General features: G+C 41.7%; 2 protein-coding genes across 2 annotated transcripts; one reads left to right on the top strand and one right to left on the bottom strand.

Moving 5' to 3' along the window:
- Nucleotides 1-2,568: 2,568 nt before the first annotated feature.
- Nucleotides 2,569-4,081, top strand: kcnk12l (potassium channel, subfamily K, member 12 like; the record flags this gene model as incomplete). Its single annotated transcript, XM_083927144.1, has 2 exons — nucleotides 2,569-2,953; nucleotides 3,078-4,081. 2 exons carry the CDS (start codon nucleotides 2,569-2,571, stop codon nucleotides 4,079-4,081), a joined length of 1,389 nt encoding a protein of 462 aa, XP_083783270.1.
- Nucleotides 4,082-6,693: 2,612 nt separating this feature from the next.
- On the bottom strand, nucleotides 6,694-11,680 carry ppm1nb (protein phosphatase, Mg2+/Mn2+ dependent, 1Nb (putative); the record flags this gene model as incomplete). Its single annotated transcript, XM_083927145.1, has 6 exons — nucleotides 6,694-6,804; nucleotides 6,917-6,983; nucleotides 7,187-7,301; nucleotides 8,873-8,990; nucleotides 10,429-11,000; nucleotides 11,275-11,680. 6 exons carry the CDS (start codon nucleotides 11,678-11,680, stop codon nucleotides 6,787-6,789), a joined length of 1,296 nt encoding a protein of 431 aa, XP_083783271.1. The 3' UTR covers nucleotides 6,694-6,786.
- Nucleotides 11,681-13,480: the final 1,800 nt, after the last annotated feature.

Genomic DNA, 13,480 nt, shown 5'->3' with positions numbered 1-13,480 from the left:
CTGCCACCTGTAAAACTGATGACATTCCCATCATGCTCAGTTGTTGTACTTTGTGTTTACGGCAAATTAGAAAATGTTAACATGCTTCAACTGATTTGGTGAAAATGATAAACGTTATACTTATATAAACATCAACATGTTAGCATTGTGACATTAGCATTTAGCTCAAAGACATCTTTTTCATCTACAAGTCAAATTTAAGGCTTGGAGGCAGCAATAGTAAATTAACATTATGTGATGGATTGTTTATCAGCACCATGATGAGGAATATTTAGGGCTGTAATTATTCTCATTGTCCATTAATCTGTAGAATATTATTTGTTTAGTTGATCAGTTGTTTGGTAAATAAAATATCTAAAAAATGGGAAAATAAGCCCAAGATGACATCCTCAAATGTGTTGTTTTGTCCACAAATCACATATATTCCGTTTACTGTCATAGAGGAATAAATCATTTAATGGATTGATATTTGAAGCTCCAGTAATATTACAACAACTTTTCTACTCTTATCTATTTAAAGACCCGTGACTAGAGCTTATGCTACTATAACTGTTGGACAAATTTACTGATCAGTTTGTTGGTTTGTTGTCAATGTCACAACGAGTTTTTAAAATCTGAATGGACCCCATTTTTCCTCCTGCAGCTGACATCTTGACAGGACATTAGCATCTTTTTGTCTCCGTAGAGGTTTTTGGTCTTAGCGAATCACGAAAAGCCGCTGTTTTCTTGGAGGCATGAAGGTTGATGAGGCATTTGATGTTTTTACTGTTTTGGATAATTGAAAAGATGAAGATTGCCCTCAAACCACTGATCAGACAAAGAGAAATCAGTTTGACAAAAATGCAGATTGAATTCAGACATCTGAGGCTGTTTACTACTAACTCCTTAAATAAAGCTATTAAAGCACTAAAGATTTATGTTTTAGTAAATTGCACATTAAGATTGATTGGGGGAACTTCAAAGAGATATATAAACACGTACACACACATTTTAAGCAGCACAAAATGAAGCTCATATTCTAAAAACGTCTTTACAAAGTAATTTAAATGTATAGTTGTTGGTTGTTTTAAATCCTTGTATAGTAAACTGTTGATAAAGTAATACACTGATGGATTCATGCAGATATTGATGTATACTTACATACATTTGCAGTCATAATATCATATTAAAGTAATAGAACTGCAGACCTGTAAAGCTGAACAGATCAGAATATGAATCAAACTGAAGTTCAACACCTGATGCAGGGCTGACCAGGGAGATGAAGGCAGATGTGCTCTCTGTCTTCCACACCTGTCTGCTTCTGTCACTCAGCCATCAGACGGCAGGCCGAGGGAACCCCTGCCCTTAAACCTACAGCACCAGACGAGATTAAAGGGATGAGCAGACAGAGAAACTGAAAGTCACGCTCAACAAATCCTCCCACACAGTCTGCAGCAACAACAAATGGCTCTCTGAGAGGAGGTGGAGGCTGCACAGTACAACCACATCTGATCTGCTGGCTACTGAGCAAACCCCCACAGGAGCAGTTTTGAGTTGAGTGCCTTGCAAAAGGGTATATCAGTAATCACCAGTAATGGTAAAGATAAAGGGGAAAGCTCTACTTTTATATTTCACCTACTTCAATGTATTCTGCTTAACCGGCACGCTTCTGGTCGCATGACACTTAGGCCATGGTTTAGGCAGCTGCTAAACATTAGTTTCAATAAAGAGGGAGAATCATGAAGCTCCACGCTGGGAAGATACAGCTGAGGGATTAAAGGTTCAATTATACAAAGCAAACCTCTTGTTACCTGTAGCTCTTTAAGGGGGAATATAAATTGAGGTGTGATAAAGGCTTGAAAAAGAGGAACAGTGTTTTCAAAATGATTCCAATCACGGTGTGCTCAAAGACCGAGGGGGTGGGCAGAGGACGATGATGTCAGCTTGTGACAGATGAAACATCAGACAGCCTCTCAGTTTGCACAAAAAACTCCAGGCTTCCTCTCGCTGGTCATTGTTCAGCAGATCCATGGAGCGAGCACAGCAGACAGGCAACACTCAGGGAACGGACACTACTGCTAACAAGAGCAGGTATTATCAGTTTTTTTTTTTTTTACCATGAACTTTAACTACTTGATCTGTGGGTGGATATAAACTGCGACTGTTTTCTTTCTTTATTTTATATGATTTAATATTATATGTTTTCATGTCAGATTTCTGTAGTTGAAATCATTTTGTATTAATAGAAGGGGGAAATCGAGCATTTACAGTCATGCAAAACATAAAATGAGAGAATATTGACATTATATATATATACAGTTAATATACATTATATAATACATGCTTTTTGTTTTCTTACAGGTTATATTCTCTTCAGATGCATAATGTTCCTTCTAAATGATTAAAACAGCAGAGCAACCTCTTCCAAGAGATGTGCAGACTTTTAGCAGCAATTTTAGAGCCCAATGTGTTGCTGCGTATGTAAACCAAAAGTGCTTTGGATAGCCAGTGCACGTATGTTGTGTGGCGGGTGATGCATGTAACACATACTGCGAGTGTGTGACCTGGCAGCACTGGCGGAGGCGGTGCATGTTGTTGCAGTGGTGTATCTGTGCTGCTGCTGTGCTCATGGCTCACAGGAGGGCTGCTGGTGGCTGCTGCTGCCCCAGGGCGCCCGTGAATGAAGACAATGCCCGTTTCTGCCTGCTGGCCGGGCTCATCCTGCTCTATTTGTTGTGTGGGGCGGCCATCTTCTCAGCCCTGGAACACCCCTTTGAGCTGCATGCTCGCCGCCTCTGGAAACAACAGTTGGACAACTTCACCCAGAGATACAGGGTCAACCTGGGCGCTCTGCACACTCTGCTGCGGCAGTACGAGGAGGCAAACGGGGCAGGGATCCGAGTGGACACACTGAGACCCCGCTGGGACTTTTCTGGAGCTTTCTACTTTGTGGGCACAGTCGTCTCCACTATTGGTAAGCCTTGAAGCTTTTTGTTTGTTTCCGAGAAAGTTCTTAGATTGTTCTTATAAGATACCAACCAAACAAAATGGTTCACTTTGACCTTTGAAACTTTTATTTGTGTGTGTCTCTTCTCCAGGCTTTGGCATGACCACACCGGCGACCATAGCTGGAAAAATATTCTTAATCTTCTATGGGCTCATCGGCTGTGCTGCAACCATCCTGTTCTTCAACCTCTTCCTGGAGAGAATCATCACAATGTTAGCGTACATCATGCGTTGGTGTCATGAGCGTCGACTAAGGTTTGCTGGAGTTGGAGTGGTGTCGAGCAGGGAGGAGTCATCCGGTGAGGAGGACAGTCTCGAAGGTTGGAAACCATCAGTCTATTACGTGATGCTGATCTTGGGCGTGGCATCGGTTGTGATTGCGTGCAGCGCCTCCACTCTGTACAGCTCCATGGAGAACTGGAGCTATGTGGACTCCCTCTACTTCTGTTTTGTGGCCTTCAGCACCATCGGCTTTGGGGACCTGGTGAGTAGTCAGAGACAGCAGTATGAGTCTCAGGAGGCCTACCGACTCGGCAACTGCCTTTTCATCTTAATGGGGGTGTGTTGTATCTACTCACTCTTCAATGTCATTTCTATTATCATCAAGCAAACTCTAACCTGGATTGTGGGTAAGCTGGTCTGCTCCGGGCAGCGTCAGCACTGCTCCTGCTCCAGACCTGGCTGCCGGTGGCTCTGCTGCCCCTGCCTCCAGAAAAAAAATCACAACCGCCTGCGTCCGCCTGCACACCTCAGACAAAAACGCTTAAAACGCAACACCGTGCAGCCCATGTCATCCCACTGCCCTACAGGAAGACATCGCTACAGGGACGGCTCGGTGGAGACAGTGTGTGACAGTGAGACGGATGCAGGTGCAGTGGCTGACGGAGTATATGTGGGCCGTCGTCTGTCAGGAGAGATGATATCTGTAAATGAGTTCATGGTGTCCAATAAGGTGTCTCTGGCACTGCTGCAGAAGCAGCTGAGTGAAACAGCTCATCAGGGCCCACGGCAGAGCCATCAAAATGGATTCTCTGGTGGTGTGGGGGCCTTGGCCATTATGAATAATCGCCTACAGGAAACCAGTGTGGATAGGTAGCACCACGGATATGTCATTCTTGTGTCTGTGGGCTCTCTACACTGTTATCCAAATCTATTTGCTAACAAAGTGATTTAGAGAACGTCAATAATTTATCCTCAGTATGACAAAACCAAATTCTGAGAATAACATAATTCCCCTGTAATTAGCATCTGTTCATCACATCTCTTAGCAACTTCAGAGGAAGTCTACGCAGATAATGGCAGACCTCCAGCATGGATTCTGGGCAACAAATAATTGATTGCATTTTGTTCTGTGGCGCAAAAAGACGAATACAATTTAAAGAATTCAGCACCACTGTGAAGAGGGGTCTGATGTCCTGAAGTGATTGGCTCATTCAAAAGCAATCAGATGAAAGAAGCAGTGAAGGAGCTCTTAAAGAGGACTGCTGATTTAAGAGTGCTGTACATCTCCCCTGAGCTCCTCCACAAATATGGTAGTATGTGAGATGGTAGTCAGTCTTAGTGAACATGCAGCTGTAAACACAATACCTATAGCCTCCTCTTAGATAACTAGCTGCGTATATAAAACATTGGAACGGTGATTTGTGTTAAAACAGAGCTCCTGAAAAGCACTACAGGAGCTCATGAGTACCAAGAAAGAGGCATTTTAATTTGTTGATTAGTCCCAAGTCGCCCATCTTGTTTCATCAATGCATGTCATTTAAATTCAAAGTAATCATGACAGAAGCGTGGAGATCCAGGGCTTTCAATGGAGCACATCTAATCAAACGTGGCCCGTAGAGGACGTCCTTATGTCAATAAGTGCTGTACACATAGTCGCAGGATCAACCGAGCGTGGAGCAAGATGCAGGCTCTTGTCGGCTTGCTGGAGGGGATCCTTTACTATGCAAGAAAACCCTTTTTAATTCAGTCTGTTATTCTGAATCATCTACAGGGTTTTAATCAGTGCTGGGGATGATTAATGAGGAGGAAATCTGCCTCCTGAGAGATAAAATCCTCCATTCTGGTGGTCACGCTGGATGAATTGTCTACACTGTTACTGATTTCAAAATATTGAGAAAAATAATTCACACAGTCATAACACATTATAATGCAAATGTAAGGCTTTATAAAAGGTACTCCTAGGTTACACAGCAAATAATTACTAACGTTACTTTATCTAGTCCTAAGGACAAATGGGGAACTGCTTTATAATGAATAATGTCTTATATACTGTACATCGATAATACGCTATAACATGACTTTGTGACAGTATAAGGCTATTAGCAATTGTATGAATGATACTATAACACAATCATGAGGACTTATTAGAAGCATTAAAGCATTATTAATGCGTATAATGTCCACAGCTTATAATACTTAATAAACCATGTTCTAAGTTGTCATGCATGATCATAAGCATTTATAAAGAGTTTTATAAAGCCCTTTAGATGCATTATAAGGTTTTATTAATGTGGTATTAATGCATTATAGACATGACCTTCATATGATGTGCTACCATTAGTTCTAGCAAGTTATTTTGGGAAAAAAATACTGAAAGTTGTCAATTAAATATAGTTTATTTAGGTTTCAAACAATCATGACTCTTAACACGTAATGTCTATACACATAAAGTTACTCTGAAATAATACAACAATGCAGTATACATGATACAGATTAAATGACCCATCCTGAAACTGACCCATCCTGATGCTGTTTGTTTTATCAACTATAGAAAAGATGAATAAGGCAGCACAGCACATATCATCAAACACATTTCACATACACTGTATTGAACTAAATCTTTAGAAATATGGTTAATGTGTAGAAAGAACTGCAACGTATTCATGTAGAAATCTTCTTTGATTGGGCAGTAAATATAGATTTTAGGGTATAGACAATTTGAAATACTTGTAGGTCAGATTCTTTGTCACAATGAAACTGCAACATGCTGTATAGCTCTTGACATAATAATAAAAAATATTTTAAACAATTTTCATCACTTAAGCCGAGAGGCTGATATTCTACATGTTTAAAGTAAACAAACCTCTTCAAAAAGAGTTTAGATTAGGTGAAAAAAAATGTTCTTGACGAAGTGTGTGTGTGTGTGTGTTGAGATTCAATTGGTATAATTATAAACATTTAATTAGTGTTTATTATAGTTAAAAATATACATTTGTGCATTCCCATCAGCTGCGTGCACTGTTAGCACTCCCTGTTGAAACAAATGGATATATGTTAGCTGCACGCTAGCTTTTGGCTCTCACTAACACATTTATCCTTCCTGGATAAGACAGGGAAAATTCTTTAAAAATATTATTTCATCATATCTACTACTTAAAACATTCTCTTTAAAATACAACTCTACGTACATATGCTCATGTTCCTCATTTTATCCATTGAAAATGTACAATTTCACAGCTTGTTGTTGTTCAGTTTTACAGGCTGCCATTCAAAACGCTCATCTGTATCTTCTGTTCACTGAATATGAGGCAGAGGTTTGTTGCTGGGTTAGTGTCTCTGAGTAAGTTTTACAAAATGTCCTTCTTGTATAAATATAAATAATGTATCAGGCTTTATTAGATCTATTTTTGCATTGTATTTGTCATGACAACATGCTGCTTTCTAGTATGATGTAAACAAACACCCCTGTCTGTTCATCCGCTCCATTTCTGTCAAAGTGCACACATGAAGAAAACAGTTTTTATTTTATTATTATTAATTACAGTCCCTCCATGGATCTTTGGAGAACAGCCAGGCTTCTCAGGAGCCTCCCAGGCCCTGGGCACACAGGTAATGGAGAAAATTATGGTGAATATATGGTGCTTAGTGCAGGAAATAACATTCAATCTTTGAATGGTTAGAATGGGACAGATAAATAGTTTGTACTCACATTGGTTGGTAGCGTGGGCTTGTAAGTCTCTCTTTGTTGATAGTAAGCTGAAATAATGCAGTTCCTCCTGCAACACACAGAGGTAGCATGATATAATTTAGCCATTAAGGGTAAACACACACACACACACACACACACACACACACACACACACACACACACACACACACACACACACACACACACACACACACACACACACACACACACACACACACACACACACACACACACACACACACAAACAAAAACTAATTTTGTGTCTCTTACTTGCTCTGTATGCCTCCACCTGGTGGTAATCCAGGGATGACAGTGGATGCGAGGACTGTGAGGACAGACAGCAGGTCAGGTTCCTCCCCTCTGGCACACAGCTCATCATAAATCTCTGTCAGATATTAAAGCAAAATGTGAGCACATTAGGAAAGTTTATGACAATTTTTGCAAAAATTTTCATGCAGCTTAAAGAATAGGCCTTTAAGTTGTTCTGTATTTCTGATGTTGTCAACAATCCCTAGGTCCGTCCCTCAATAATTTCAACCCCAAGTATTAGTTCTTGTTGCAGACGTACTTCTTTCAAAATTGGACATAGTTTCATTTTTAAAAAGGCAAATAAATCTGCCTAAACCAACCACACAATGTAGCTTTAGCAAGTGTTACTCAAATGTGTTATTGGTTGGGAACTATTTTTAGCTGCAGATGAATACACATATGGTGTACGGGTACATATTTGCCACATCAGGATGTTCATGTGAGATTGACTCAAAATAGACTACAGTGCCCCTGTTCATGGTAATGAAGGAACATGTATTTTTATTACTATGTTAAGTGCCTTAGAGTACCCCATATGCTATACAAATAAAATGTATTACTAAAACTATTATTAATTTTATCTTTTCATGGGATTTGTTGACAGCAAGAAAAATAGAGACTATCATAGCTTTATGCTTGTAATTGAAAAGGAAAACTGGTAAAAGCGACTGATTTGCATTGATTTGCATTAGAATAAATTGTTCAGCTGTCTGCCCTCAAGCCAGAACAGAGGAGTTTCTTCTCGATGTGCTTTAACTCTAACCTCAAGAAATCACAAAGTCTCAGGACATTAAACCATGACAAAAACACTGCTTCAAAGGGCCAAATATGGTAATACATTACCTACAGCGTCTCCTGTGTATCATTACTACCCACACACAGAGGCGGATTAATGCACAGGCTGTAGCCTAGGGGCCCCAGGTGTGCAGGGGCTCCCAATTGGCCAGACTTTTAACATTTTTTTACATTTACTCAGAGTTCCTACAGGTGCTTGAAATCCTTGAAAATGCTTGAATTATAATGTTGCATTTTAGAGGTTTGAAAAGTGCTTGAATTTTGGATTGAGTACTTGAAAATGCCTGAAATTCGATCCGTATTTCTTTCACAACAAATCGCTGTAGAATTCTTTAATTTAAGGTTTTTGTCCTTCTATTATTACAAAACACAATTTTAGTTGTTTTTGCACAATACCATCTCTTTTAACGTGGTAAAAAAGTAATACTTTTCAATATGTATGTATTTGTAGAAACCTATAATTTACCACAGCTGCAAGGTGCTGGAAAAGCTTGAAAATGGATCTTGAAAGCGCGAGTGTATGACCTCTCTTTACCTCACTGGGAAAAAAACTTGCCTCCTAGGGCCCTTAGAAACAAATTGAAGTCACTGATTGCATGGATATGGGACTCATTTACACAATCAGCTGCCATCATGTGAGCAGGGTCATAAGGTCAGTTTTGTTGTCAAATGATACGTCACACACAGTTAATAGACAGTACAGAGGCAAAATGTCCGAAAGGAAATGTGATCTAAAGAAAATTGCTAAATTGACAGGACTTTTCAAGGCTGCAGACTCTTCTTCTGTTCTAGCAGGGTTTTTTTTTCTTCTGATAAGGCAGGAATAATAATGTGGGGGGCCCGAACAAACACCTGCTACTTTGGACTCCAGCAGGTCCTCCAGCTCAGCCTCCTGGTGCAATGCCTCTGCTGACAGCTGGGGGGCTCCAGGGAAGCACAGCAGGATGATGCTGATGTTGTCCAAGCTGCCCTGTGGAGCGAAGTGATGTCAGCAGAGGTGAGTAGTGATGACCTGACCTTACAAATGTCAACATATGAAACATGATTGCATCCCGAGTGAACAGTGTCAGAGATAATTTTCACCTCACAGATGCGGTGGAGCAGGAAAATGTAAATGGAGCGTGGAAGAAGCTGTGATATTTTAAGGTCATTGTGCACATCCAAGCTGAAGTCCTGTTACATAACAGAGTGACATGATGGACATGACAGTGGCTGTTTGCATACCTACTACCTACTTTCTTTTTTTAATTAACTCAATGTTCTTGGTTTTAGATAGGGATGAGTTTAATGAGGGCATTTGTTTCACTTACTTAGGTACAGGGTATGCATCATTAGAATTATATATAGCATTTCTGATGAGAATCTTAAGTCTTCTACAGTTTAGTTGGTCTGAAATCGTTCTTTATGTCTAAAGACAGTATGATGAGCAAATATATGTTCTTTAACATCAGCCTTAAATTGTCTGACACTCTCAGATTGCGAGTGGCTGAAATGAGTCCTCATAGGAACCCAGTATAATCCCATATAACCTGCGCTGACATCCCTGCAGTCTATTTTAAGGTGGTCTGTCACAGTATTATATGCCACGAACAGCCACAGTCTGAATGAGACTGAAACAAAGCTCTAGCAAAAGTCAGAGTTGCTTTTTCAGTTTTAGCATTAACCGTTAGTTTGACCGGCGGTAAGATGTCACTGTTGTCACTGTATGTCACTGTTTGCAACTCTAGATTTGGTTTATCACAGATGCCAGCAAAACAACACAGTACAAAATGGAACCCCAGTAGAAACGTTAGATAGGTCGGACAGCCGTGTTTAAGTATATACCTTTAAACATTACAGTTATGACTGAAAATGACAACAGAAATAAACACATTTGTAGATTTAACATATCTCTGCAATGGCTAGTTGTCTACCTGTAAATGATTTGTGGTATTGTGGTTTCCCTGCAGAACTTGAAACTCTTAGTTTACAAAAATGACACACAAAATGTTCCTTATGTTTATCTTGTCTAATGAAAGCTGTTGGATAGAAAAGTCGGATATAAGAAAAGGTTGGTGTATTTTACTGAGGGAAAGTCATATAGAAGATTGATTGTGATGGATTTGGTTTGTGTACTATTAATCAAACAGAAACCGTCCCTGGGTTACCTTCAAAAGGCTGAGCTTTTTTCTCAAAAGCTGGAATGCCCCCGGCAGCTTTGAGATCAAGCCAAACCAACTCAACACAGTCACAGTTTAAGGGATTATGTTATTACATAAAATCCACTTCCCATTAAATATGATGTAACACAGTTTTACACTGAAATTGTGTTTTGGTGTTTATAATCTGTTAAAAGGATTTGTTAAACTACTGAACATGGAGAAATGCATTAAAGGGGACTAAGATAACGTGTACCAGCAGGCTCTGACCTTATAGAGACAGAGGTCAATGACTTGAGTGCAGACGTCCCTCAGGTCAGTGCAGACACGCAGCCGATTGTGGATGAAGGCGCACAGGTCCTCATTGCTTATGGTGTCCCACACCCCGTCGCAGGCGAGCACCAGGAACTCATCTGCTGGTGACCGCTCCACCACACACACCTCTGGCTCTGGTGACACCATCTGCTGGGTGGGCGTTCGGTTCTCGGCTCCCTTGTAGCTGAAGTCCCCCAGAGCCCGGGACACTGCCAGGGAGCCGTTGATGCGTTGGATGGAGACAGAGCCGCCTGCACTCTCAATTCGCTCTTTCTCCAGAGGACTGTAAGGTTTGTGGTCCTCAGTGGAGAAGCAAACCTGGCCGGACCGGCACAGCATGGCCCTCGAGTCACCACAGTTGGCGAAGTAGATGTAATACGGGGAGATGAGAGCGGCCACCACAGTGGTACCCCCTCTCTCCCAGCCTTCTCGACGTGCCGCAGAGTGCAGGTGCCTGTCCGTCTGCATGAAGCCCTCGATGATGGCTCCTTTCACCCTTTCAGGGTCGTCCTCTGGTCCCATCCCACCTGTGTGCACAAACAGATACAATGTTGGGATACTTTGTGTTTTCTGAATCCAGCATCCCATAAAAAATACAAAAGGATGGATATTTGCAGAATGCAATGAGAAATTAAACAGGGGGGAAAATCCTCTCTCGCCCACTGAAAAAAGAGCCTTTTCTCCAGGTAAAAACAGTTTAAAGATCAGATTATCTTAAACATATAGCTGAGCATCATCACAATAAAAAGAGGTGACAACACTCCACACCACTGATTCAATCTTTTGTATTCATTCTTTCACCTGTGGCCAGCATCTGACCCAGAAGGTGCTGGGAACAGTACTGTGCCACCGTGCTGCCTGCATGACCATCGAACACAGCGAAGAAGCTCCAGTCAGCCAGCTCTCCACCAAGCTGTGGCACACAGTTGTGGAAGTCCTCCATGTTGGCCCTCCAGCCTTGCATGCTCCCCAGGGCGTAGGTGAGGCCCCAGCGGGCGCAGCCTTCCTCGGTTAACTTGTCCAGGACCGGCCGGTCCAGGTAGGGGCTGGGGATGACCTCCTCCCTCTCCCCACCCCCTGGATGCTCTCCCTCAGCTGCTCCTCCACGACCCCCTTTGAAGAAGGAGCTGACCCTCTTCTCTGTCTCTTTCACCAGCTGCCGCATAAATGCAGGCATCTCCACGCTGCCCTTCCTGGCTGTCCTCATGGCTCTGATGCACAGCTGATGTGAGGAGAATCTTCTTTTATCCCGGCTGGGACGGAGGGATGAGCTGGGCCTGATGCTGGGCCTGATGCTGGGCCTGTGCAGTGTCTGCGTAGCCCTGCTGCTCCAGGGCTCAGAGCATGGCTGCCTCAGCTAATAGATGTTCTCAGTGCTGGCTGCTCTCCCCCCTCTCCCTGCTCATCTCCTTCCTCTGCTCTCTTCTCTCTGGAGACCTTACTGATCAGCGCCCTCTCCTCCACTCATCCTTCCTCTCCTCTTGTTTTGGTCTCTCCTCTCTGCTGCTGTGATTTCACCTTCTTTCTCGCTTAGCTCTTCCCTCTTTCACTAGCTCTCCCCTTGTTATTATCCTTGCCTCCGCTGTGATTGGCTGGCTATTTGTGTGCACCTATCCCTGCTTAGCTTGCATCGCCACTGTCATGTTTGAGCTCACTCTCCCTCACCATCCTCCTATCTGCAGCTCTGCCCCTCCCACATGTTTGGTAATCTCAACCTCTGATCGGTTTGGGATTATGAGCTGCCATTGCTGGGGATTACAGGACTGTCAGCCATTTAGCACACAGTGTGTCACTGGCGGTGGAGAGAAGAGACACAGGGGAAAGGGTTTATTTTCATTATGCACACAGATGATCCATTTAAACTGATATTTCACTTTTACACATTAAAGATGGTGACAGTGCATGCACTCTACCCCTGCAGAGATTCATGACCGATCATCCACCAATTAAAAACAGAAATCTTAAAGTATGAGTCAGATAGGACTCAGGGTTGGGCTGCTTTTGTATTTATCTAATTAATGCGTGCAATGTAATAAAACATTATTAGCTTGTAGTGACCCTGGACATCCTGTTTACCAATCTTGAATTATATTTATATTATTTTAGGTTTTAGTTTTTGCAACTGATATTGTGTGGGAACACATGAGGGCCTTATACTTAAACATTCTATTAACACTTTAAATATGTTAATGTAAATGATCAATTCAACTGCATTCATGGCTCACCCAGTTCTCTTCTCCCTTGGATTAGTCCATGAGTCATCTTTTTTTCTCTCTGGAATTTAATATGGCAATAAAATAGATACAGTATGTCTGGATGTGGTTATTCATCATGGGCGTGAAATGATCAGTAGTATTTCTAAAATAAATGGCGAAAATGGTATGTTTACTATGTTTATAAAGATAATACAAATGGAAAATTCAAAAGAAACAAAGAGGGAAAGATTGCTGCATGTTTTAGTTGTGTATTTTATTTTGAAGAAGCAGAAATGTGATTTGTATTTTGCATGATTATACATGTCACCACAACCTGACCTACAGCTGTTTTGTTTGGCACCATTACCCGAATAGCTGCTTAAATCTGAGGAGTCAGGCAGGATGACATCGCCTCTCTGTAATTCTCCTCATACTTTGATTTTAGGGCTGACACTCTGCCAGGCAGAAAAGGGTGGAAAAGCTGTTCCAAACATTTAATCAAACTCACCATGGTGGTGTTAGGGCAGCTTGTCACGGAGGTAAACACAACAGGAACAAGTCTGAGTGTGCTTCAAATGCCCTGGAGATACCTGAGCATGGGACACTCACACACCTTCAAAATGTCTTATTTTGAAGTGCTAAAAAAAGGTCTAAGCTGGAGGGATATCTTTATTCACAGCTATATGTGCTGTTAGACTAAATGAGTCTGAGCAGGCGTCAAAAGTATCTGGAAATTACAGTTTTAAAACGGTACACACATAGTGCTAAAATATCCTCCACATTAGTCCTTACTGTATTGGGCTGGTTTTATC

The sequence above is a fragment of the Echiichthys vipera genome (assembly GCF_963691815.1).
Source record: "Echiichthys vipera genome assembly, chromosome: 14".
Taxonomy (NCBI): domain Eukaryota; kingdom Metazoa; phylum Chordata; class Actinopteri; order Perciformes; family Trachinidae; genus Echiichthys; species Echiichthys vipera.
The sequence above is the reverse complement of the archived record's forward strand: the minus strand, read 5'-3'. Positions and strand labels throughout refer to the sequence as shown.